We start from the raw sequence: 26,389 nt of genomic DNA, 5'->3' as shown, positions 1-26,389 counted from the left end.
AAGGTTTGTTAAAAAAAGTCAAGTGCTTTGACTGATTCTCATTGTGATGACTTGAAAATACAGATAAAATACAATGGTAAGTGTGTATGTGTGTGGGATATGTGTATATATATGTGTGTGTAGGGGTATCTGTATGGGGTTATGTCTATATGCTATATGTGCATGTATGGTGTGAGTGTGTGTGATATTTTCATTTGTATGGGGGGTATGTGTTTGTGTGGGGTGTTATACTGTCTGTGTACATTATCTATGTGTGCATCTGTGTGTGTATGTGTATGTGTGTGTGTTTGTGTGTATGTGTGAGTGTGTGTGTGTGTATGTGTGCATCTGTGTGTGTGTGTATGTGTATGTGTGTGTGTTTGTGTGTATGTGTGAGTGTGTGTGTGTATATGTGTGCATGTGTGTGTGTGTATGTGTGCGTGTGTGTGTGCTATATCCATGCATGTGAACATGCATGAGGCTTGAGGTCAACACTGGGTGTCTTCCTCAATGTTTCCCCACCTCAGTTTTTAAACATGATATGCCAATCACTAAACCTGGAGTTCATCAATTTTTCTAGCCTGGCTCCCAATGTACCATAGTTATTCCCCTATTTCTACCTCCAGGTGACAGTTGCCATGTCTAGCATTTTACCCAGGTGCTGGGGTCTAAACTCTAGTTCTTCTGCCTGTGTGTCAGCAGAGCACTCACTAAGGCATCTCCTCAGTCATCCTCCAAACATTTAGATCCATGTCAAGCAGGAGAAATAAAGGAGAGGTTCTGATGCTACAACAGGCATTTCTAAAAACACAAACTGCTCCTATAAACATCCACCTCCATTTCCTGAGTCATCAATGTGCACAAAGTATTTACTGTCATTTCAGTGTCCATATATTATTGCAAATGCTTGCATCTTGCTTCTACTCTGGATCATGCGTTCTTTGAGTTCGGTGCTCCACATGGCATCCCAGCATATGCCGGTAAATCCAAGGCTGTATAGCTATTGTGCTCTCACCTCATCTTCACTCTAGATATTCAGATCGTGTTTCTGCCAGTTCACTGGCAGAGGACTGAGATTCAGACAGCTACCCATGCGAGATGCTCGGTATGTGCTTGCAGACTGAGTGACTCCAATATTTACAGATGAGGCTCACAGACCATGGGAAGAAAACCCTCTGGGCTTAAACCCTGGCTCTACCTCTCATCAACAGCAGGATAAAAAGGTGAGTTATTTAGCTCTTTTCGAGTCCTAGGGTCTTTGTCGACATATTTCTTTAAAATATGGTCACCTTGATGGCTCATTTGAAGTCTGGAAAGTATATCTACATCAGCTCCATGTTTCTGATTTCCAAAGATGCTTTTGTTCATGAGGCTTTTCCCAGATAATTTATACTATGAACTCTGTCAAAATCCCATTTAGTACAAAACTCCTAAATTGACTATGTAATTCATGTAACAGTATCTTGGCTTTAAGAGGTGCTGTAGAGAGTGAGTTTGAAGGGCACAATATACCTGAATGAAAAGTATTTATGAAGCTCACCAATTGTAAAACTGCTATGTATGTCAAATGAAAATACTTCTAAATGGTTCTGGAGAGATAGCTCAGTTGTTGAGGAGAACTGGCTTCTCTTCAAGAGGACACAGGTTTGATTCCCAGCACCCACACTGCACCTCACAGCTGTCTGTAACTCCAGCTCCAGGTGAATCCATGCCCTCTTCTGACTTCTAAAGGCACCAGATGTGTCCGTCGTGTATACAAACATACAAACAGGCAAACAATACAATGAAATAAATAATACCTAACTTAAAAAAAAAAGATTCTGTATTTGTTTGTATTTCATGAATGCATACGAAGTATGTATCCTAATGAAGTCACGATGGGCTGACTCTGCCATGGTAGCTGCTCCAAATTCTGACCAGACAATCCAGGACTGGATGAGGATTTCCAAATGTCAACCTTTCTTCAGTAACTAGGAGATCAACAAAGCCAGGGCGCTGACCTCCGTGTCCTGTTAGAATTTCAGGTTGTTTGTTTTTGCTTGCTGAATACACTCCAAGGAGTCTTACACTGGCAGTTAGTTCACTGTTCCTCTTCAGGGAAGATGCAAATCACATTGGTTCACATTGCAATGGCTAAAGCAGGTCACTCACTCTCAGGAGTCAAGGGAAATGCCATGATCCCCAAAGAGTAGAATCTGGTGATCTATAATAATGTCTATTGTAGGCTCAAAAGGAAGACAATTTATGAAGAGTTCTGTGTCTCATAGGTACTTAGGAAATATTTTGCTTAAGTTAATGGTCAAGGATGTTGCTAAAGGCAAGAGTTGGATAATTTAAAGGTACTTGATTTCCTTTACAATGAGAGAGAGAGAGAGAGAGAGAGAGAGAGAGAGAGAGAGAGAGAGAGAGAGAGAGAATGAATATATGTATATATGTGGAACCAGAAAAAGATACAGGGTGCCTTTCTGGATAGATATCTACTTTATATAGTGAGGCAATGTCTCTTGCTTGAACCTGGAGGTCACCGATTTGGCTACTCTCACTTGCTTTAGGGATAAATCTCCTGTGTCTGTTTCTTAAATTGTAGGAATCTAGGCAAGTCCTTAAGCCCACCTGGCACTTATGTGGATGCTAGGGATGCACAACTGTCCTGATGGCTTGTGTGCCAATCCCTTTACCTCCTGTTCCATGCCCTTATCTTCCACTCTTAAAACATAATGCATATTTACATTTTTCTATTTGTCTTGTTAAGTAAGACCAAGAAAAGGATATCAATTAGCTACACTGAGAGGGTCTTTTAGCATTCTGGATAAGCCTGGCAGTAGCATTCTTACTGTGGTGGATACAGCAGAGTAAACCATTTTCTAGATGTCTCCAAGCTTAACTGATATTTCTAGAAAGTATAATCACTTGGAATGAGATTGGTCAGGTATAAATACTTCATATTTGTGAGCCGATTTTCTGTTAGAAAATTGTTTCAGCAACTCTCTAATTCCATTCTCAAAGTGACCTTTTGAAGTTGGCAAGGCAATTGTCTTCTTTATTTCAGAAATGAAGTGACAGAAGTGCAAAGAGGTCAAAGCCATATTCATGTTTACAACTATTAAATAGCTGTGTTGGAAACAGAAGTCAAAATCCTTGACCTACAGCTCAGTTTCCTATCCAATTCCACCTAACCGTGTAACGGGGCAAACCTAAGCCCATTTTGCTGGGATAACTACCCTTCAGTAAAGTCTAAATATGAATCGTTGTTTCAATATCTTCAATTTCCTTGTGCTTGCATTCATGCAGTATACCAAGTTGGGAGCCTACTGTGCGAGACAAGTTGAAATCAATTCAAGCAACATTTTACAAATATGACTCTATCTACTGGTAGATCAGAGATAAATACAATGTGGCAAGCTTACTGATTCAGGATCCATGCTGACTTTCAATTCTTCCAGAACTAGTTGGAGCATCAGCCTGACCTTGACTCCTCCTCTTGCGCCACAGCACATCAGTAATGAGGGTGACAAAGGGCAGCCACCTGCTTGGAGAGCTGCAAAGTCAGTCCACATAGCCACACTCCATGACCACACTCATAAGTGAAGAGAGAACCTCAGAAGGAGTTAAGTGATACAATGATTTTGAGTTGGGTAGACTTTGAAATTATCTACCATAAATCAGGAGGAAGTGTCTTCGAATTAACGAGCCTGAGAAACGACGTGACAAAAATAAATAAGCCCTCTAACCGCTTTTTGTCAGTTTGGTTGTCATTCACTTTGAAAGCTGGAGGACTCATTTCTTTATACTGTTTAAACATCATGACAATCTCTATTTACTAAATGGGGAAAAAACATAATTAATTCCTAAGTGCTGCTTCTCATCTTTATAGCACTTCAAAGCCAGCTTCTAGCAGAATTGCCTATGCAAAAGAGGTACACTGTTTGGCAATGGCTTTGTTTATGAATCTGAAGATCCCTCCTTTGGGAAATGGTAATGATGATTATATTCTGCCGAAATATTACAAGCGAAAGACAAACTCAGCAGTGCTAGCAAATAATGGGGGGGGGGGGGTAGAACCTGCAATTGAAATATCCGGAGTAGGAGATATTGCTTGGAATAAAGGTATACAAGTTAGCTGTCTGTGTGGGAATAAAGGTATACCAGTTAGTTGTCTGTGTGGCATCAAACTTGATCTTCTAGCTTAATCTGATTGAGAATGAAGGTGCAAGAATATCTTGTGTTGCCATCTGTATAAAAGGGGGAGGAAAAGCATATTCCAATATAACTGAAAGAAAAATTTTATCAGACAGGAGGTCATTGTTTCTAAATAATAAACAGATGAGCTTCCAGTCAGACCTCTGTGATCAAATTTGGTTCAAGTCAGGGATCTCTCTTTATAGAAAATACATGGATACTAAGAATGAACTAGCCTTTGAAAATGTCCAAGTTAAAGGAGTTTATCGTTTTAACCACACTGCTAACGGATGAGATAAAAACAGCCATGGGGCTTTTCCTCTGGCTGCAGCCATCAGGTGAGCCAAGATAGGTTAATTCAAATACCTCCAGGAGCTATGGAGGAAGACGCAGCCCGACGTGAGGCTCTTTCTTCTGAGGATCCACTGCTGGCAATACCGACAGCTCTCCGGGCTGAACAGGACTCCCTGCCCTACTCAGCCTGATAAGGTGCGGAGGCTAGGATCCAAGTCCAAGCAAGGTTATGCCATTTACAGGATTCGTGTCCGCTGTGGTGGCTGTAAACGGTTAGTTCCTAAGGGTGCAACTTACGGCAAGCCTGTTCACCATGGTGTTAACCAGCTAAAATTTGCATGAAGCCTTCAGTCTGTTGCTGAGAGCTGGACGCCATTGTAGGACTTTGAGATTCCTGAGTTGGTGAAGTTTCCACATATAAATTTTTTGAGGTCATCCTCATTGATCCATTCCATAAAGCTATCAGAAGAAATCCTGACACCCAGTGGATCACCAAGCCAGTCCACAAACACAGAGAGAGAGGCGTGGGCTGACATCTGCTGGCCACAAGAGCTGTGGTTTTGGAAAGGGCCACAAGTTCCACCACACTATTGGTGGCTCTCGCAGTGCAGTCTGGAGAAGACGCAATACTCTCCAGCTCCACTATTACCGCTAATACACGCAATGTTTGTAAAGTTCATGCCGATTAAACAATTTAGGACAGTCAAAAAAAAAAATGTTATGGGTATATTGCACTTAAAATTAGTGCTCCACAAATACCAATCATTTACAAAGATGAACAGAGATTATTTAAGCTCCAAAATCTTCTAATCTTTACTTTATACTGTGTGTCTATTATAATGCCACGGTGTTGTATAAGGAAATGTGTAACAAAGTAAATGAAGAAGCCTGCATTTCTTACTATAACCTAGATACTATTAGACTAATTAGTTGATGAACAGAATAACTATTTTGCCAAACCACTGAATACGAGCACTCTGGAATCACATATCTTCAGTATACCATCTTCTGAGGTATCATTTTTAAAAAGCTGTCTTTTTGTTTCTTAATAGGCATTACCACATACTCTGGCAAAACTGTAGAGGATTCATCAGTATTAAAAGTTAATTGTTAGTTGACTACGTCATGATCATATCAATTATTAGTCTATTTTTATCACAAGAATATTCATCTTAGGTGTAATAGATAGATATGATTCTATAGAAAGATAAGGTAAAATAGTTAGATCAGGTCTTCAAAAACCTCAGAGACATACAGGTTAATTCCTGGCAAAACCCAGCCTACCTCAAAGAAGATGATGAGCATTAAAGAACCTCCTTATGGAGATGGACTCAAATGTGGCAAACAAGCCACCAGGAAAAATGTCCTCATTTCTACCACAGACAGAATTCTGCCTTAAAAAGGGCAAGCTTGGATGTAGGCAGAGTCAAGGCCAAACTTTGCCAAGACAGGGTAAGCAAGTCTTCAATAGATCCTGCTTCACAAATATGTCTGTCAGAATATATTGGGCCAGAAGGCTAAAGATGATGCTCCAACATTATAGAGAGTTTTGTGTGACTATTCATGTAGCAAACTGTCTCTGTCATCTTCTCATTTGGAAAACTACTAACCTGCTCTCCCGGCATACTCAGGTAATCAAGTTTATTCCTTCTCAAGTCTCTGATGGGATTGAAGATCAGATAGTTTAGTTTTATAATTAAGATTAGTTGTTTATAGGTTAAGATGTTTTTAGGTCTAGATAGATGTTTTAAGTTGCTAATGATGAGATATGATAGATATTGATTTACTTTCAGAATTTTAGATGCACCAAGATAGGAAAGATGTTTTCTTCAAGGCTGTCAAATACAAATATAGCCAAAACACTAAGAATGTAACATTTATATAATTCATGATTGTGTCATGGTTCTTCTTGATGTAGGTAGTTTATTGTATATGTGTAATAATATAAATATACATGTAAAAATTAAAAAATATTTAATAAAAAAGCCCAATACATTATTCCTAATATTTAAATTTTAAAGGTTGTATACAATTACGTTTGGAAACGAGAACTTATACTTATTTTTTACCTTGAGGTCATAAGTCTAGCCCTTTGAAAATGTGCTTTTTTGACCTTTGTTTGCACACATGTGAACACTGGAGTTCTAGATCTTACCTGAAGATGGCATCCATCCCCAAGTTGTATGTGATTTGTATGAGGACTCTCTCCAAATTTGCGAGCACAGTCATAAAATCTTTTCTACTGACTGGTAAATTTGTTCCGTGTATGGTGAAGGACTCTTCTTTCAGCAATAACTCCTCAGTGTGTTCTTCAGATGGTTCTAAATACACCTCCTTATAGGCTGTGCTGATTCTCAACTTATTTCCCTAAAGGGAAAAAAAGTGAACAAAGATAACATTTCAAGCAAGGTATAAACCCTATAAAGGCCATCTGAATCTGGACTCTTTACGTGATTATCCTCATGAGGGTTTTAACCTCAGTTCAGCTTTCCCCATTACTCAGCATATTTCTGGCGCACATGAAGCAAAGGCAAAGCACCGTGAAGATCAGCCTTCACCTCCTCCAGCACAAAGTCCACCCTTGTGACTTTGCGTGAACTCGTATTCTCTGTTAACTAAAATAATATCTCATATGCATATATTGTTACAAACAGTTTGGCTTTATGCAAGCATGGCAATATATATTTAGGGCAGAGATAAGAATTAGAGGACACGAGGGAGAAAAGCTGTCATTAAAATATAAGTTAAAGGATTTCTGTGTTTCATGTAAGTAAAGTTACGTGCACTAATGCTCAAAAAAGGACAGCAGCATCAGGACAGGGATCGCTTACGTTTGCTTAGGCCACTCAAGCCATTCGTCTTCATTTAACATTTTACCAATACGTTAGCTCTCAACCATCACGCCGACAAAGAACCCCTTTTATCTTCAAGGAGTTAGCAGATGCGCACGTGCTTTGTGCTTATATGAGTTCTAAACTACTTCGTTCAGTTCTGGAAGAACTTCTCTCAGAGAGTAATGTCGTCATCCTATCCCTGACTCACATGTGAAGAAAGCTCAGGGCAAGAGCAGAGCCTGGGTCTCAGTCAGCACCTGCCATTTGGAACACTAACATGCATGCATGTGCATGTGCCTATTGTGGTATGTATGTGACTGGAGGAAGTACCACGGCAGACAGGGAAGGAAGTGCTCTAAGGACGTTACTGTGTTCACACACGGCCTCCTGGTTCCCAAACACAGCTTGTCTTGTATCTTTTATTCCTGAAGTGAGGCTTAAGAACAGCTCAACAACTAAGTTAACTTCCTCTCTCCCTTTGAATATATAAGCAAAAACTCAAACAATAACATCTAGAATATAACATTATATAAATTAGGACTCATCTAAACATATGGACCATATAACATTACAAGCACAGAAATATGACCATGTTTGAACTTGGTCAAAACATTTCTAAATGGTCTCCTTTGTCATGAGAACTCATTAAAATTTTTTTTCTAGGCATGTTGCAGATTGATACGTAGGAATGGCATAAGATTTGTAAGGTGTATTTTCTTTCATAATATGCAAATCTAAGTCGCCAGCCAACTAAAAGCAGTGCGACTGACCTCATCTGACACAGTGATAATGTATGGTTGCAAAGTAACATGGTAATTCTCCTACCTCTAAGATGATCATCAGCTGAACAATTTTTTCTGTGTCGTCTTCCTCTTCTTCGAGGTCATATGAGATGGTAAATGACAATTGTCCTCCTACAGCTGAGAGCTAGAAGAGAAGAGATGCATAATAATTTCATCACAGGAGATGGTTTATCGAATAATCTTTTATGTACTATTTTTAAATCCTTTTATTGTTCTAGAGGGCAATACTTGGAAGAAGCAGCAGTCACTGGAGCGCAAAGTGGAGACGATAGACATTCCTGCAGCAAGAATGACCTCTCTACGAGCCTTCGCCCATCACCAGCAAGCTTGACATAAATATCAATTCATGTATTATTTCCCCAGTAATGCAGGTTTTATAAAACAGGCTAGGCTCCATGGAATGAATCACAGAAGCCCCTGTCATCTTCTTAGACTGTAGTTTTAGTTTTAGAATCCCCAAACAGAGAAGGATCAGTGTCAAGCTGGACAGTTTCTATCCGTCTCCTCAGTTACTTGCATTTGGTTACTATGAATACAGTCGGCAAAGACATCCTTCCATTTGAAATGCACTGGCCATGGACCATGAGCTGAGCAACATTAGTGGTCAAAGAAAAACAAAGTTTAGCAGCAAAATTTGCATGTAAATTCAATCAGAACTGCCTGAGAGGGCCTCCTTCTGCCTATGTAATCAAATAAGCTAGCGTGAATGAATATTGTTACCCCTTTTGATTAAGCAAACTTCATTTCTTTTACCATATGCTTGATCCCTACATTTTTTAACATTGACATTAACCTTGTAAAAATAGTTTTTTTTAATGGAACATTAGATCATTTTATAGGGCAGGAATAAAAACTAGATCTACAAGTGGCAGGTTCAATGCAAATGTGTCAGGTCTTTAAAAATTTTGCCCTGGCATTGAAAGCAAAGACATTGCTAGAATAGATCTGATGATTTTATTCTGTGGGTTGCTTTGTGCTGACAGGCAAAGCCCCAGATTCTCTGACCTGGGCTCTCCCTGTCCTTTCATGCCAGATCTTGACCAGAAGGCACTTCCTGGCGAGACTATGGGTGGAGGAGGAGGAGCCCTGATCTCTTGGAGTTGTCCCATAGGGGCACCCAGAGTGTGCTATGGCTCATTAAACAGGATTTTACATTGCAGCTCAGCATTGGCTTGGAAGAGCTCGTTACATGGTACTCTGGAGGGACTGAAATTCAGGAAACGTTTGTTTCCTTGCTCTACCAAGGAATGCACTGCTCTACTGTCTTTTCATGTATAAAATAATAAATATCTGCCTGGACAATAACACTTGGAATTATTGTAAGTAATGGAGGAGGAATGTGTATACCAAGGCATTAGCTCTATTGGGATAAGCACTCAACATTCATACAGCCAACTTGTTCAAAGCAGCTAGACATCAGTAAGAGGCTCAAAAGGCTGCAACTGATTTTTATTAATTTCTCAAAGAAAACTGAATTATTTAGTATTTTCTACATTAATGAAGACAGCCAGCAGGAGGTAGACACTAAAGAGCCAATTTGGAACATCGGCTGGGGTAATGGGAACTTCGGCATGTAAATTTTGGTGTGACATAACTGAACTCAGAGTTGTAGACTAAGTGGGTGTCTAATACTGTCTCAAATATTCAATATGCTCAACTTCAGCTCCTTATCTGAATCTTTCTAGCAGTGAAATTTGATCTCATCTCAACCTCCATTACTAGGTCCAGGTAAATGGTGCATTTTAGTTTAGTTACTTTGTATGCAACCCAATGTTGTTTTTACATTATTAAATAATTTCACATTAGCTTGCTCTTGCTAAAGAGCTCCTTATAGAATTCTTACAGTTTTTTCTGGTAGCTCAAATACTTTTCTGTTTGCCTGGTTAATGTCTCAACAGCCACTTTCTAAGGAAAACCATTTTTAACCATTCTGAAGTGTAGTGAAGAATCATTATAAAAACCCATCAGTAACAAAGCCAAAGGATTCTAGAATGGGTAGAGCTGTGGCCCCAACCCAGCCATTAGCATCTACTGAATCATTCAACAAAGCATGATATTTGATGAAAATATGTATTGCAAGTAGTTAATTTTCCATAATTTGGTGCTTTCTAGAATCCATGTATAAATTCTGTTTGGGACATTCAAATGAGTTCACTTGGGGAACAATGTTCATGTTCATCATTTTATTAGGTCTGTCACAAGTCAGTCGAATCCCTAATTTACTCCCATGACTTAGGAATATTCTCCTGTTCTCTTTCCATGAGTGCGAGAGAGAAATGTGGCTTTTCACGAGTAGAAGTAGGGCACCTTAAACTGATCTCCATGAGTTATTGTATTTACTGGATGGATTAGATTATCCATCCAGGGGATGAGTGCTGTGTGTCTTTTTCATACTAAGAGAAAGCAAATTTATTGGAACACATTCTGTGAAACTTTATATTGACTTAGCTTTTAACTTTTCCCCCTCCATATTGAGGAAATTTTTCTGCAGGAAGATTCAGCTACCAAGTGCAAAAGGGTATTTCCCACTAGACGGAGAAACATACTTCTATTCCAGGATGTAGTTTAGGGCTAAATCCTGCATTCTCCAGTCCTTAGCTTCACACCATTAAGAAAGGAACATTACAGATAGTTCTTTCCCACGAGTATTGGCTTTAATTCTACCTTCATTGGAAAGAAACAGCTTCTTTGCAAGTAACACTGTTGTTTGCAAGCACTATGGGATGCCCTTCTAGCTTAATAATATGGCCCACATGGCACACTTGGCATTAAAGATTGAATCAAGTAGGAAAGTTTTCCCCTCGTGAGTGGAAAAGGCCAAAGCTAATTCATAAAACTGGCTTTACCAAAGTATTGGTATGGGGTTGTGCTTATGTTTATTCTACTAAGTGTCAAGAATAGTAAGTTGAGGGGGTGTGGGATGGGACACACCACTGAGGACATTGCACCGGAAGAGGAACGTCTTCTCTGGAAATAAGCTAGGGATATGTGGTTCTCTGGTGTCAGATCATCATCACTGTTATCCCAGTAAATGGAGTGTAAAACCTAATATTTGCTTCAGCTTACCAGAGCAAATACTTCAAGAGGAATATAGTAAAATGAAATGGGTAAAAGGCTTTGTAAAACTGAGCCAGATAAATTAAACATAGCTGTCAGTTTCCCTTTCGAATCACAAACAGGACAAGCAGTTCATCTTTCTAGATTTTGAAGACTTAAGAGACTAAAATTCTGAAAAGTTATCCCTTCCTCCTATATAAGTGTTTACAGTGTGTGTGTGTGTGTGTGTGTGTGTGTGTGTGTGTGTGCGTGTGTGTGTGTGTGTGCGTGTGTGTGTGTGTGTGTGTGTGTGTGTGTGTTCAATATTCAGTCTATTGACTAAGTTGTAGGGCTGTGGTCTACCATACATTTATTAAACTGAAATAGAAGCACATTTTTTATAGATTAATAAATATTAGCATGAAACAAGGCAGAGGGTATTAAGTTATAGAAGATGCAGAATCAACAAAAGAGATTTAAGAACATGTCACCTTTCAGCATATAGAAAACTGACTAGGTCCTGAGGTTGCCAAAAAGAGATGGTATATTCTAGAAACAGGGGTTTAGGTGACAAGAGACCTTACTGTACAGCGCTTCTATAGGAAGAAAGCTGGATAGCAGCATAAAATTCATGCTAGTATTGCATCAGTGGGCACTTATAGCCATTACTGTAGCCGGCAGAGTTTGAACTAGCTAAGAGTGATGGTTACATTTCTCCTGTGATGGCCTACATAGCAGCTTTTTAAACTATAAAATGTTAGCCAGTGGGCATAATCCAGGTCACTACCAGCTTGATTTTTCTGCCGAATTATTCCAGTATATGATTTCTTCATCCAAAAACTCTTGGCATCAGGTTCAGGAGGATAACTAAGAGAAAGGACAAGAGCCTGCCATGGTTAGGGTGTCTGGAACCGACCCCACTGACCATCAACTCAACGGTCGTTTCAATACTGGAGATTCTATTTTCTAATCTGTAGTGTCTGGTAGGAGTGCGGTTGCTCTATTTATTTCATGATTAGGGGTGTCTGGAACTGACCCCACTGACGACCAACTCAATAGAAATCTCAATACTGGATTTCTAATCTGAAGTGTCTGATAGGAGCAGTGTAATCTATTTATTGAAGGGTAACTCCATTTAAATTCTTTTTTGTATATGTATGTATATACAGCAGGGTGTGTGTTTAGTTTTAAAAGGCCTCACAAAGCTAGAAGTAGATCTACCACATGATTCAGTTATATTGCTCTTGGGCATCTACCTAGAACATATATTCTACTACAGAGATACTGGCTCATCCATGCTCATTTCTGCTCTACTCACAATACCCACAGAACAGAAAAAAAGCCTAGATATCCATCACTATGGAAATACATGCATATTTCCACAGTGAAATACTATTCAGCTCTTATGAATAACAAAATCATAAAACTCATAGGAGTGAAGTAATCCAGACACAAAAAAATAAATATCATCCATTTTCTCCCAAATGTGGATGTTAGCTTTGAAACTTCAGATAACGTGTTATTCATTTGGAATACTCACAAATGTTATGAAAGGAGTAAGAGGCCACGGCGGGGCAGTGGGCTTTCAAGGGAGATAGGATGGAGTGGTGGGGTAATATAACTGGAAGAACAAATGAAATGGGGCAGGAAGTGGAAGAGCAAGTAGACAGGAACAATGGGAAAGGATAATTGAAGCTAAAGGCCTTTGAAAGTAATAAAGTTTCTTAAAACATACACATACATAAAAAAGAAATGCTAAAAAATCTTAATTATTTTTCCAATTATTTGTATTTTGCTTTCTGAGAACTTTGCATTTAGTTCCTTGGGCCAATTTTTAATTGAGATGCTCCTCCCCTCCACCATGATGCTTAGTCTGTTGTGTTCTCTTTACATCCTAAATACTAACCACCTGTCAGGTGTGTAGCTGGGAAAGACTACCATGGGAGTAATTAAGCACTTTATGAGTGTACTTAAGGCCTATTTAATGAAATGGATCCCATTCCTGACTCGGTTTTCTGGCCTAAGAATATGAGACTAGGTAGGTCATAGACCATGTGGTACAACCTACCATTATTATTCCACTAAATGGCAATAGTGTTAAAACAACTCTCAACGACTCATCCCTATACCAGTTGGCCAGTGCATGTCTCAATTTTCATCAGAGAAGGTTTTATTCCCCAGTAGATGCCAGTTAACACAGAGACACACAGCTAGTCAAAATACAGAGTAAAAAACTACAGAGTGTTGATCCATAAATAGGACATTTTATTATGCCCCTCTCTCCAAAGCTCAGGGACCTTTATTAATGAGAATGCAGAAACATTATAAAAAACCAGAGGCTGTAGATGACATCAAGGAAACTGTGTTTTCAGAGAGAAAAGGGCAGTTGCACATATGAACTAACAACAGGTGTGACCACATGTATGACACCTGTGTAAGCTCCAGCCCAGTGAAAACTTGAGTGCCAAGGTGGTGAGATGATGTGTGGAGCAAGTCCTATGCCCAGCTGAGGACTTTTTGGCAAGTAATAGCTTCTGGAATGGGGACAGTTAGTTTTCTTTAAGGGTGCCATTGATCAGTGGCATTTCTCCTATCTTCTAGGACAGCCCCAATACCAAGAAGTATTTGGGAGAAAATGGACTCAGCTCGTTCTCTCTCTCTTCCTCTCTCTCTCTCTCTCTCTCTCTCTCTCTCTCTCTCTCTCTCTCTCTCTCTCTCTCTCTCCCTCCCTCCCTCCCTCCCTCCCGTCCTACCTTCCTACCCCTCCTCTCTCAGAGGACACAAGATTTTGGTTAGGGAGGTGGGAGTATTTCGGAAGTATTAGGTTATGACTACAATCAAAATACACTGAATAATTTTTAAGAATTAATAAAATATTATTTTAATGAAGAAGGAAGGAGACATTATTCATCCTGGCTGTAGTAGTGGCTTTTTCCTTCCTTGTTTTCTACCTGCCTGCTTTCTATTACTTCTTATTTCTTTTCTTTATTCCCTTACTTTCTTATTTTCCCTTAATTTTTCATAACTGATACAGAGTTCTAAAGGTATTTTCTTTCACAATAGCTATTTTCATTTCATTAGTTATCAGTGGAAGAGGCAAAAAATGAGTTGAGAACCAGAGACAGTCCTCAGTGTAACCAACAATGAGGGACTCACCAGCCCACACTAAATCTATTCTGCTTGAAATTCATCATAATTCACCAGGCTTTCACTAATTATATCTTATTCAATGTCTCTTATTGATAATTATAAAAGAAATATAATGTGATGTTTTGATTGACAGTGCTAGGAAATAATTATGAGAGGCATGTAAATAGGGACAGAGAAGCCAGTGTGAGTTTTCCATGCACGTGTTGGTTAATTTATGATTCTTTGGACGCATTCCTCATTTTCTGTTCCATGTGACAAACCAAGATCAAATTACATGGTTCTTATACTTACTATATTCAACTATAATGTACATTTTCCCATGTCACAAGACTTGTGGCTATAGCTGAAAACCACATTCTTGATGGTTCTCCTTTACGAGGAAACCCGGTGGGTAGATACATTTTAGTGTGTAGCACCCAGGTTACTGTTTCTTTACTTCATCTATAGATTCAATTGAGGGTTCTAGAAAGCACCAATGACCTGCAAACATATTACCTGGACACTGCATAGATGGTCAATATTTTTTTGATGATCAATATTTAAAAAAAAAAAAAAAAGAACGGAAGGAAGGAAAGCAGAAAAGAAAGAAAGAAAAAGAAAGAAAGAAAGAAAGAAAGAAAGAAAGAAAAGCATCCTGGATGGTCAATAAATTCTTGCTATTCTCGTAAAGTTTCCTAACTCAGAGAACTGTTGCTTTTTTTGTGACACACACTGGTAAGAGCTTGGGCTGAAAGAGTAGCATCTCAATAGTTGCAGGTGCAGCAGCCAAATTCACAAAACTTTTCTGGGCTCTTGGGCTCAGGCTCAAAAACAAGGTCTTTGCAACAGCTGTTCACTTTCTTTGTGTTTGAATGGAGCATTCCACCGGCACTCTTGCTATAAGCTAGATTAATTTATGTGCCAAAAAATCCTGTACAAAATACATGTAATGCATAATTAAGCATCAATGTAATCAAATAAACCATAAAATATAGTTATATATATATATATATACATAGGTAGTGGGTTTTTTTTCTGATTAAGGTTTAATTTTTTTCAAGTCTCTGCCAAGAAAATTGTATCTGTGTGCTTATGAGACACAACATTGAAGCTGTTTAAAACTACAGAGTGCATTTTAATCTAGGTTATATTAAGTTAAAAACAAATTGTCTTACTGTTGTAACATAAATGACAAGTGAGTAATAACAAGATGAACAATCCTTTCAAATGTTATGGTAATACTTTGGGGGGAGGGAGAGAGAGAGAGAGAGGGAGAGGGGGGAGAGAAGAATGAATGAAAGAATTGCTATTCTCCTTTCAAAGGAAAATTTTAATCTCTCACTGCTTAGAGATGTTTATGTCATAAGAATATTTATTACATTTGATAGTATGTGGATATTGTCCAGATCTTTGTTGCTTTATTACCAAAAGAGAAGCAAGAGTGAAGAAAAATGGTTTTTCTTCTCTCTTCTGTAGGGAATCCACAATGTTTGCACCTTTGGTAACCCTGAGCACAATCTACCATGCTGTCTGTTCAGTTAATTTCAGTTTCCATCACTCAGATGAAGTATGTTTTGAAAGAGTGGCTAACACTTTCTGCAAAAGCTGGTAGTATTTTGATTTGATTATAAATGTTACTGCTCCACGACTATTTCATTTCCTCTCCTCTCTTTTGAGGGAGAATCACTCAGCAGGTGATTCTTTATTAGGGCAGTAGGAGATGCTTGTGAATTTTTAGAAGATAAAAATCCTAGAGGTTCAGAAGATACTCATTCATACTCCAGAGAACCAGCAGGCTAATAAAAGACATCCAAGGGCCTTTTTCTCGAATAATCAGGCAGACTTGTGTCACTGGCCCAATCTGCCCGTATTAGAGTCTTAAATAAATCACATAGAGACGACACTTATTCCTGGAGCTTTAACTTCCAAGTTTGGAATCCAGACTCTGCCTTCTTGTGATCTGTGGCTCCTGGGAAATTTATTTATGGTTTCAGAGGTTCAGTTACTTTTCACTAATATGATCTGAATTGTTCCTTTTTAAAAATGAATGAAAATACACATGCAGTCCTTCACTTGACACTATGCACATAGTAAATGAATGTTTTGGGCCATATCACTGTAGTAAGTGTCACGTTCCAAATTAAAATTCTACAAAGAGCCCTCACTTAAGCCCTAATGGCAAGAATATCTATTTCATGATTCTAGATGTTTGTCTTTCTTTCTTTCTTTCTTTCTTTCTTTCTTTCTTTCTTTCTTTCTTTAATCTTAGCATTTCTGGGAGGTCATAGTTATGGAGGGCTCAGCTCTTACAGGTGTCCTAATGTTTCCCTGTGGTACTTCACAGAAGCACTTCAGACAGTAGACGCTGCACAAATATCTGCTGAATTTTAATAGCATTGATAACCATCTATCATTTCAATGTATTATATGTGGAGAAAGCATAAAGAAGAAGATAAAGCTGGGCCACCTCAGAGATAGTTTGCAGTTTTTTTAAAAACATACCTCCATTGGTTCCTTTATTCTTATCTTTATTAGTCCTAAGACAAACCAAAGCAAATACCTCCATAGTAGCATTCTAGTGAGTTTGGTCTTACTTATGCCTACTCCACTGATGACTGGCAAACCATAAATGCATTAGTCTTAAAGCAAGGAACTTTTACCATTTTGAAAGTTTGATCAGCAGTTGAAGAGGGGGAAAAATCAATATTTAAGTCATTTAGATATCCACACATATAAATCAACTTTATGCTATTCTGTTTTGCCAGTTGCTATATGGTAGGATGATAATGTGAATCTCAGCACCCAATCCATATTTTATAAGTTGTAAACACATCCGCCGTACACTGTGGTCTGTGGCAAGCCGTGTAACTCCTGAGTTAAGAAGACAGCAAGTGCACATACTTAAGGAAGCAGCGATGCTCCTGTGCACTGTGGCTCCTCAGAGCACACCTGCACCCCATGGTCAGTTCTCACACCACCATGTCAGAGGGTAGCAGACAAATTAGAGTTCATCTGAAGAGGTGTGTCCAGGATGCTGATGGCTCAGAGCGCTGCACAGTGGGTTTAGAAAGGTAACATGCATATTTAACTTTAAAAAAGGAAAGACTTTAAGAGGCTCGTCTCCTGGAACATTTGAAGGTTCATCATGTGTGATAGGAAATGAAATTGCTGTTTATTGTATTAACACAGGATCTGTATCAGATAATGTCAGGGAGTGGTACTGTTTTAAATCCCGCATAAAATTAACATCTAACATCTAGAACTGTCTGAGATGCAGTGAAGCAATTTGCAAGTGAGCTATATCTCAGGTGTGGGAACAGAGGTCTATCTGTCTGGGATGTGGAAAGACTAGAACTGACATCTTAGTATGACTTGCAACTCCTTCCTGATAGTTTTATGATTAATTTATTAACCATGGATTGCTTAAGTGTTAGAGGAAATCCTTTGCAAGGTCTAGCATAGAGCACCAGAATAACAATTAGCTTTATGCCCACCCACTCTGAGATTTTAGAGCTAAAGCATACACAGAGCGGAGGGACATAAATGCACAAGTACATACAAATAAATTAAATATTCATCACTGGGAGCAACTGCTCCTTCTCTAAATGGAGTCCGTGTATTTACTCTGTGACTTCCAGAAGATTAATTTAACTCTGAAATGAAAAAAACATAGTTTGTATCTAAAGATTAAGAATACTTATCTTCAGAGATGGGTTTGGTGGCGCACGTCTTTAATCCCAGCACTTGGGAAGCAGAGGCAGACGGATCATTGTGAGTTGTCCAGTCTGGTCTACAAATTGAGTCCAAGACACTCAAGGCTACACAAAGAAACCCTGTCTCAAAACAAACAAAAAACAATCAACAACAACAAAAACAAAAAATTAAAAAACCCAAAAAACAAAAACAAAACAAAAAAACAAAAACAAAAACAAAAAAAGAAAAAACAAACAAACAAACAAAAAACAAAACAAAAAAAAACCCAAAAATTCTTAACTTCAAGTTTTAGGTTTCACTTTCAAGCAAGGAATCCATATATATATATATATATATATATATATATATATATATATATATATATACGTGCACGCGCATGCATGTGTGCGTATGTATGTATATGTATATATGTATATGTAGTCTATATGTATATATATGTATGTATATATGTATATTTTTTTCATGTTTGCACATATGAACTTATATAGGGAAATATAAATATTAAAGTAACCCCAAAATATATCATTGTTATTATTTTGTGAGCTTTTTTTTTTTTTTTTTTTTTTTTCAGAGACAGGGTTTCTCTATGTAGCCTTGGCTGTCCTGGACTTGCTTTGTAGACCAGGCTGGCCTCAAGCACACAAAGGTCCATCTGCCTCTGCCTTCCCAAGTGCTGGGATTATGGGCGTGCACCACTATGCCTAGATCCCATTGTTATTATTTTGATATCATTTATTCTTTAATTAATTTTATCAGATGAAATAACTCTCCTTACAAATGTTAAGAAAAAATCAGCCTGTTTATCTAGAACATGAAAATGAGGTAAAATATCTTTGACTCTTTAGTACCTGCAGAAGGTCATTGTTTTCACATCAGAGTGCGGCTTTTACACAGAGTCTTTTCAAAATACATTCAGAAATTCTGGAGGAGTTTCTGTGTGGCTGGCACAGGCAGCACCAGGCAAAGCCTCCCGGGGACAGCAGCTTAGTTAGCTGTGTCATTTAAAAAAATAAATTACGTGTTTCTGAATATACACATGTTTTTAGAAATCCAAAATATAGAAGAAGACTGCAAAAAGAGCAGCTCTGATACCTCAATTTGAATATTTCTCAGAGTCATGGCTTAGAAAGTTTTATTTACTTATTTCAGTGAACTTTAAAATCATCATTTTCACATGCAAATTTCAACAATTTTTGTGTTCGCTTTGAGATTTTCAATATATTTGGGAAGTACATGTATGCATATTTTTAAAGGAGAGCTATTTTCTAATAATTGACATTTTTACCCACACATATACTGTATTTTGACCATACCCACCCCATTCTCTTTCTTATTCACCCTCTAATCACTCACTGTTTTCCCCAATTTCTTTTGCTGTTGGTTTTTTAGGGTTTTTTTTTTTGTTTTGTTTTGTTGTTGTTGTTGTTATTTTGAGCTCATGGATTTTACTTAGGACTGCTGGTATGTACATGTGTATAGTGCCATCTACTAGAGCATGGGTATCCTACCAGGGACCCCTGAAGAAAACCGACCCTTCACCTCATACCCACCAATCCCCAAAAGCTCTTCTAGAAGGGGCGGGGCTTCATAACTGCTTAGGCTGGCTTGATCTTGTATAGGGCCAATCTCACTCTTTGACGCCTTTAATTACACTCGGACCTAGCTGGCGTGGGATTTAAGCTTGTGTAAGTCGGAGCCTCACGCTCCTTAGATCACACGACTTCAGCGCAGTTTTCAGGCCCTCTTGCTGCTTAACTGGAAAATTCTTGATCATGCAGCACTCACTGCCTCCTGGTAAATCCCTTACGTAATACTTTAGACTTGCCTTCGTGCCGTTCCCTTTCATTTTCTGTAAGTAACTTATTAGAATAAAAGTATTCTCAGGGACAGCCCTTCGGAGGAAGAGACACATGGGCCTCAGTTCAAGTCCAGCTGTGGCTACTTATTGAGACTCTGTCTCAAAACCAAAACCAATCAACCAATCAACAACCAAACACCACCCTTGTCAGGGCCTACATATTTAATCACATGTTTATTGTTAAGTAGTTCAGACTATGTCCTTCCTAGTTACAAGAAGGATAAGAAAGATTAAAAACAAAGCAGAGGAAGTGTGCAAGGAGGAAGAACTCCATTAGGGAAAGCAATGTCCCAAGGAAAGCTGTGTTCACTGTTAGGTGCATGGATAAGTTTGGGGTTTTTTTTTCTTCTAAGTCACTTAATTCCCATAAACTATAGGTACCCTTTGAGAACAAAGGGTCTACAAACCGTGTTCTTTACTATTTTCTAACAAAACAGAGTTCCTGACACACAAAAGCAGACAGCCCCTCAGGGCACACCACAGTTCCTGCTAAGAGTTCAAAGTGGGCCAGGAAAGCCTTGCTGTCAATCACAACATGAACCGCACTTTCTCACACTCTCGTGGGGATGCAAATATTTGTGCAGCTTGGGGGATTTGTTTCCTTCATGCACTTTCACATCAGCACAGCAACTGCATACTTGGCGGGGGGCCACCTCCACATGTCCTGTGAACTTTCACCCACTGCCTTACTTAGACTTTGCAGCATGCACTTGATTTTATATACAGGTTCTGGTGGTTTTTAATGAAAACGCTTTTCCAACAAACCAGATGTTTCTCCACTTGGAAGAAGGCAAGTCATTTCACATCATAAATACAAAAATCACATCCCAAGGTCAAAGTCAAAAGCTTTTATGTCTCATTAAATGCCAGGCTTGTCATCAATTTCCCTCATTGAGCTCCATTTAGATCTTGGGATGTGAAACTACACGGACCTGGTGTTATCAGTTAGAAGGCTTCCAGGGCTACTACAAACTAATATAAAACATTCCCAATTACATGTGCAGTACTTCACGTGCTTGCTTCAGCAAAGTACATGACAGCAGCAAACACTTTTCTAATTCAAAGCTCCAGGAGATTTCTGGTCCATCTAACAGCAGCTTGTCCCATGGAGAGGAAGAAACAAGATGCCTTTGTAAGTTAATCCACAACCTAACTACAGAGATACAAAAATATTGACTTTTACTTTTTTCCCAAATCAAACCAATTTAGGCTACTCCTGTAATTCTCGGAAGTGGACGTTGTAATTCTGAGATAGCAATACACACACACACACACACACACACACACACACACACACACACACACACACACACCACTAAAGTCAGCAAAAACAAGGTAATGTTTATTCACCTAGATCTGATCTTCAGTTTTCATGTGACAAATAAGAGGTATTTTGATAACATAAATAACCTTCCAGCATCTCATATTATGCATCCCAGTTTCCAAATGTAATCGTATATCAACAGGTGAAAGAATCCAAGTTAACTATATTCATATCCTCATTTGTCAAAGCATTTCTTAAAATGAAGTGCTTATTAAAAATACACAAACATTATTTGGGTAAGACACATGATCGGGTAAAGCTAAATTGCAAATATTGTAAAAATATAGGCCTTGGACTTCAGTCTCACATGTTCATATGTGATTATATATAATACATATAATTATATATAATCACCATGTCTTCCACATGATGTTGACTACACTGGTTCATTTGAAAAGTTCAGCTACTCCCATTAAAAAGCTATGAAGGTCAAATGGCCTTGTCTTAATATTTATGCAGAACTTATGCAATTTTCTCTGATATTGATTATTTTTACAAGGACAGACTATAGTGGTTTTATGCTATTATTATTTAGGGGCTCAAGTTTCTTTTTAACTATGACACATACACATACACACACACATTATTTGGCTTTAAAGTGTTTTCTTTTTGTTGTTGTTGTTGTTGTTGTTGTTATGTTGGTTTTAAAATATATCACATATTCTTTGGCATCCATCCCAGAGAATCATTCAAGTCTTTGTTCCTTGGCTCAAATCTGAAGTGAGTGTGTGATAACCTTGGCCAATGAAATACTGTAGACATAGTGTTCTGAGACTTCTGAAGAGAGTTAGAAAGATCACTGACTAAGCTGGCTCCTTGCTTTGAACATAAGCTTCTCTTTCAAGCCCAACAGAACCACAAAAGAAATAAAACCACCCAAAGCCACCATGTATTATGGAAGCATAAGCCACATCTATAAGTCATGTGTGGGAAACCTGATGTTCTCCTCAGCTAAGCAAAGACTGTACTCTAATTTAAAAGCTATGAGAGTCAAATGGCCTTGTCTTAATATTTATGCAGAACTGATGCTATTTTCTCTGATACTATATTTTACAAGGACAGAATATAGTGGTTTTATTCTATTGTTATTTAGGAGCTCAGGTTTCTCTTTAACCATGTAATTTATTTATTTAAGATTAAAATAAGTCTGCAACACATCTGTACAGGCCCTTCAGGTGTTTCAAGCCTCCACTGAGAAGACAGATGCCAGGCCAAACTACTATACCCAGAAAAACTTGCACTCACTATAGATGGAGAATATAAGATGGTCCATTAAAAAGCTACTTAAAAAATATCTATCTATAAATCCAGCCCTACAAAAAGTACTAGAGGAAGACTGCACCTAAGGAGGCTAACTAAACTCATGAAAACATGGAAAATAAATACTCTCACATCAGCAAAACTGAAAAAAGGAAAACACAAACTCGCACACACAGACACACATACACGCACCCACCACCACTATCACCACCAACAAATTAACAGGAGTCAACAATCATTGGTAATTTATACCTCTCAATATCAATGGTCTCAATTTTCCAATAAAAAGTCACAGACAACAGAATGGAGGAGAAAACAGGATCTACTGTTCTGAAACAAACCTAAACCATCAAGGTTAGAAATTACCTCAGGGTAAAAGATTGGAAAACAGTATTCCAAGCAAATGAACCTAAGAAGTAAGCTGGTGTAACAATTTTAACTTCAAACAAAAAGATATAGGGAAGGAAACTACATACTCATCAAAGAAAAAGTCCACCAAGATGACATTTCAGTTCTTTACATCTATGCCCAAAATGCAAGGTCACCCATGTTTGTGAAAACAAACAAAACTAACAAAACAAGCAAACAACAACAACAACAATAAAACATTACTATGGTTCAAATCAAATATTGACCCTCATACACTGACAGTGTATGACTTCAATACCCCACTCTCACCAATAGACAGATCATCCAGACAAAAACTAAACAGAGAAATGCTAGAGATAACAGACATTATAAACTAAATGGAACTAACCAATATTTACAGATCATTTAACCCAAACACAAAAGATTGTATCTTGTTCTCTGCACCTCATGGAACTTTCTCCAGAACTGACCACATACGGGACATAAAGCAAGTCTCAACAGATACAAGAAAATTAAAATAACACACTGCATCCTATCTGACCACTATGAATAAAACCGAATATCAACAACAAAACGCTTACAAACCCATAGAAACTGAGCAACATTCTATTGAATGAAAAATGAGTCAAGACAGAAATAAACAAATAAAATAAAGAATTTCTATAATCCAATGAAAACAAATACATAGCATATCCCCAAACTTATGGGAAACAATAAAAGGAGTTCTAAACAGAGAGTTCATAGCACTAAATGCCTACTTTTTTAAAAAAAAATGGAGAGCTCTTATACTAGCAATGTAACAACACACCTGAAAGCTCTAAGACAAAAAGAATGATCACACACAAGAGTAGATGGCAAGAAATAATTAAACTCAGGCTTAAAATAAGTAAAATAGAAACAAAAAGAACAATACAAAGAATCAAAGAATCAAAGTGATAGTTCTTTGAGAAAATCAACAAGAGAAGTAAACCCTTATCCAAACTAATCAAAAGGCAGAGTGAGATTATCTAAATTAACAAAATTAGAAATGAAAAAGAAGAGATAGCAACAGATACCAGGGAAATCCAGAGAATCATAAGGACATACATTAAAAAATGTACTCCACCAAATTAAAAAACCTAAAAACTATGGGTAGAAATAATATTTTTATGGGTACCACTTTCCAAAACTAAATCAAGATTAGATAAACAATTTCAATAGATCGATAGTCCATGATGAAACAGAAGCAGTCATTAAAAATCTCCCAACTAAAAAATGCCCGGGGCCAGATATTTTTAGTGCACAGTTCTATCAGACTTCCAAAGAAAAGTTAATATCAATACTCATCAAATTATTCCACAAAATAGAAAGAGAAGGAACATTGCCATTGCCATTTTATGAGGAAAGAGTCAAACTGTTACTCAAACTATAGAAATACTCAACCTAAGAAGATAATTAGAAACCAATTTCCCTGATGAACATGGATGCCAAAATAATCAATAAAGTACTTTCAAACTAAATCCAAGAGCACAGCAAAAATATAATCCATGATGACTAAATAGGCTTTATCCCAGAGATGCAGGAATGGCTCACTATATTAAAATCAATAAAAGTAATTTACCATAAAATCAAACTCAAATAAAGAAAATCATGATCTTCTCATTATATGAAGAAAAGGCCTTTGAAGAAATCTATACCTCTTCATGATAAAAGTCCTGAAGAGATTGGGGATCCAATGGACATACCTAAATATAAGAAAGGGAATTCACAGGAAGCTTATAGCCAACATCAAATGAAATGCACAGAAACTCAAAGCAATTCCATCAAAATCAGGAATAAGACAAGGTTGTCCACTCTTTCCATATTTATATAATACTTGAAGCTTAGCTAGACTAATAAGACAACTGAAGGAAGTCAAGGGGATACAATTGAAAGGCAGAAGGCAAAGTATGGTTATTTGCAGATGATACAATAGTATATATAGGGACCCTAAAAGTTCCACCAGCGAACCCCTACATCTGATAAATACTTTCAGCAAAGAGCTGGATACAAAATTAACTTACACAAAATAGTAGCGCTTCTATATAAATGACAAATGAACCGAGAAAGATATCACAGAATTAATATTATTTATAATAGCCTCAAAAATATAAAGTATCCTGGGGTAATCCTAACCATGCACAAATGAAAGACTTATATGATAATAAATTTTTCAGAGAAAGTAGAGGATACTCTTAAATGAATTGGCACAGGAGACAACTTTCTGAATACTGATAGATCAGGCATTATGATTACCAACGGATAAATGGGACCACAAGAACATGAAAAGCTTCTATAAGACACCATCAGTTGGACAAAGCAAAAACCTACATAATCGAAAAAGATATTTAGCAACTGTGCATCTAAAAGAAGACTAATATACAAAATATACCAAGAACTCAAACTCTAGATATCAAGAAAACAAATAATGCAATGAGTACCAATATAAACAGAGAATCCTCAATGGAGTAAACTTAAATGGCTGAAAACACTTATAGAAATATTAAACATTCTCAGCCATCAGAGAAATGCAAGTCAAAACTACCTGAGAATCTATCTTACACCCATCAGAATGGCTAAGATGGCACAGGTGACAGGCTTGTTCTGTGAGGATGTGGAAGAAGGGAATCACTCCTCTGTTGTTGGTGAGACTGTAAACTTGTGTAGCCACTATATAAAGCAATAGGGTGGTTCCTCAGAAAATTAAATCAATCTACCTCAACATGCAGGTATAGCGAGCACTCTTGGGCATATTCCCAAAGGATACTTATCCTGCCACAAGGACATTTTGCTGAAATGTTCATTGAGGCTTTATTCATAATAGCCAGAAACTGGAAACAACCTAGATGTACTTCAACTGATGAATGGATAAAGACAATGTGGTACAGTTACACAAAAGAGTATTACTCAGCTGTTTAAAAAAATGACATCATGAAATTTTCAGACAAATGGATGGTACTAAGACAAAAAAAAAGTATCCTTACTAAGGTAACCCAGAAAGACAAATATGGTATTTACCCTATTTGCTTATACATGGATCTTAATTCTTAAATAAATGGTAACCATGTTAATAATCCATAGACACAGAGAGGTTACGTAGAGAGAGGGCATCTACAGGATGCATGGATCTTCTTGGAAAAGGAAATAGAATAACTTTTATGAGAAGACTGGGAGTGAGTGTGGAAGATGGGGTGGAAGGAGATAGTGCAGGAAGACACAGCTGGAATTAAAGGGCATTTGGAGGGTGGTGTGGAAACCTAGGACAAAAGAAACTTCCTTGAATCTTTGAAGGAGATTTCAATGAAGACACCTAGTAATAAGGGATATGACGTCCCAACTGGCCCTCTCTTTTCTTCAGGCAAGGCTTAGAGTGGCAAGACTGTGTGGCATTCCATTGAGTTGTTGACCAAGGGAATCCTAGGGAAATCCCAAAACAACTCAAGCTTGTTAAAACAAAGGGTTACCCTCTGCAAACTGAGGGCAAGGCCCCATTGTCAAGGATTATACCCATGGAACTCACTGAACATGGAGACGTTAAAATGGGGCATATATATAGCCTTAACCCCATGTGTTCTAGTCTCTTTAGTAAGAG

General features: G+C 37.9%; 1 protein-coding gene and 1 pseudogene across 1 annotated transcript in view; one reads left to right on the top strand and one right to left on the bottom strand.

Annotated features, from left to right (window-relative positions):
* Lama2 (laminin subunit alpha 2) overlaps positions 1 to 26,389 on the bottom strand; it is a 570,793-nt gene that overhangs the window by 245,894 nt on the left and 298,510 nt on the right. The window contains 2 exon segments of the mRNA XM_051164111.1: positions 6,608 to 6,819; positions 8,112 to 8,213. Coding sequence (XP_051020068.1) covers positions 6,608 to 6,819; positions 8,112 to 8,213 — 314 coding nt within the window.
* On the top strand, positions 912 to 5,107 carry LOC127204904 (60S ribosomal protein L15-like; annotated as a pseudogene).

Source organism: Acomys russatus, chromosome 21, assembly GCF_903995435.1.
Source record: "Acomys russatus chromosome 21, mAcoRus1.1, whole genome shotgun sequence".
NCBI lineage: Eukaryota > Metazoa > Chordata > Mammalia > Rodentia > Muridae > Acomys > Acomys russatus.
The sequence above is the reverse complement of the archived record's forward strand: the minus strand, read 5'-3'. Positions and strand labels throughout refer to the sequence as shown.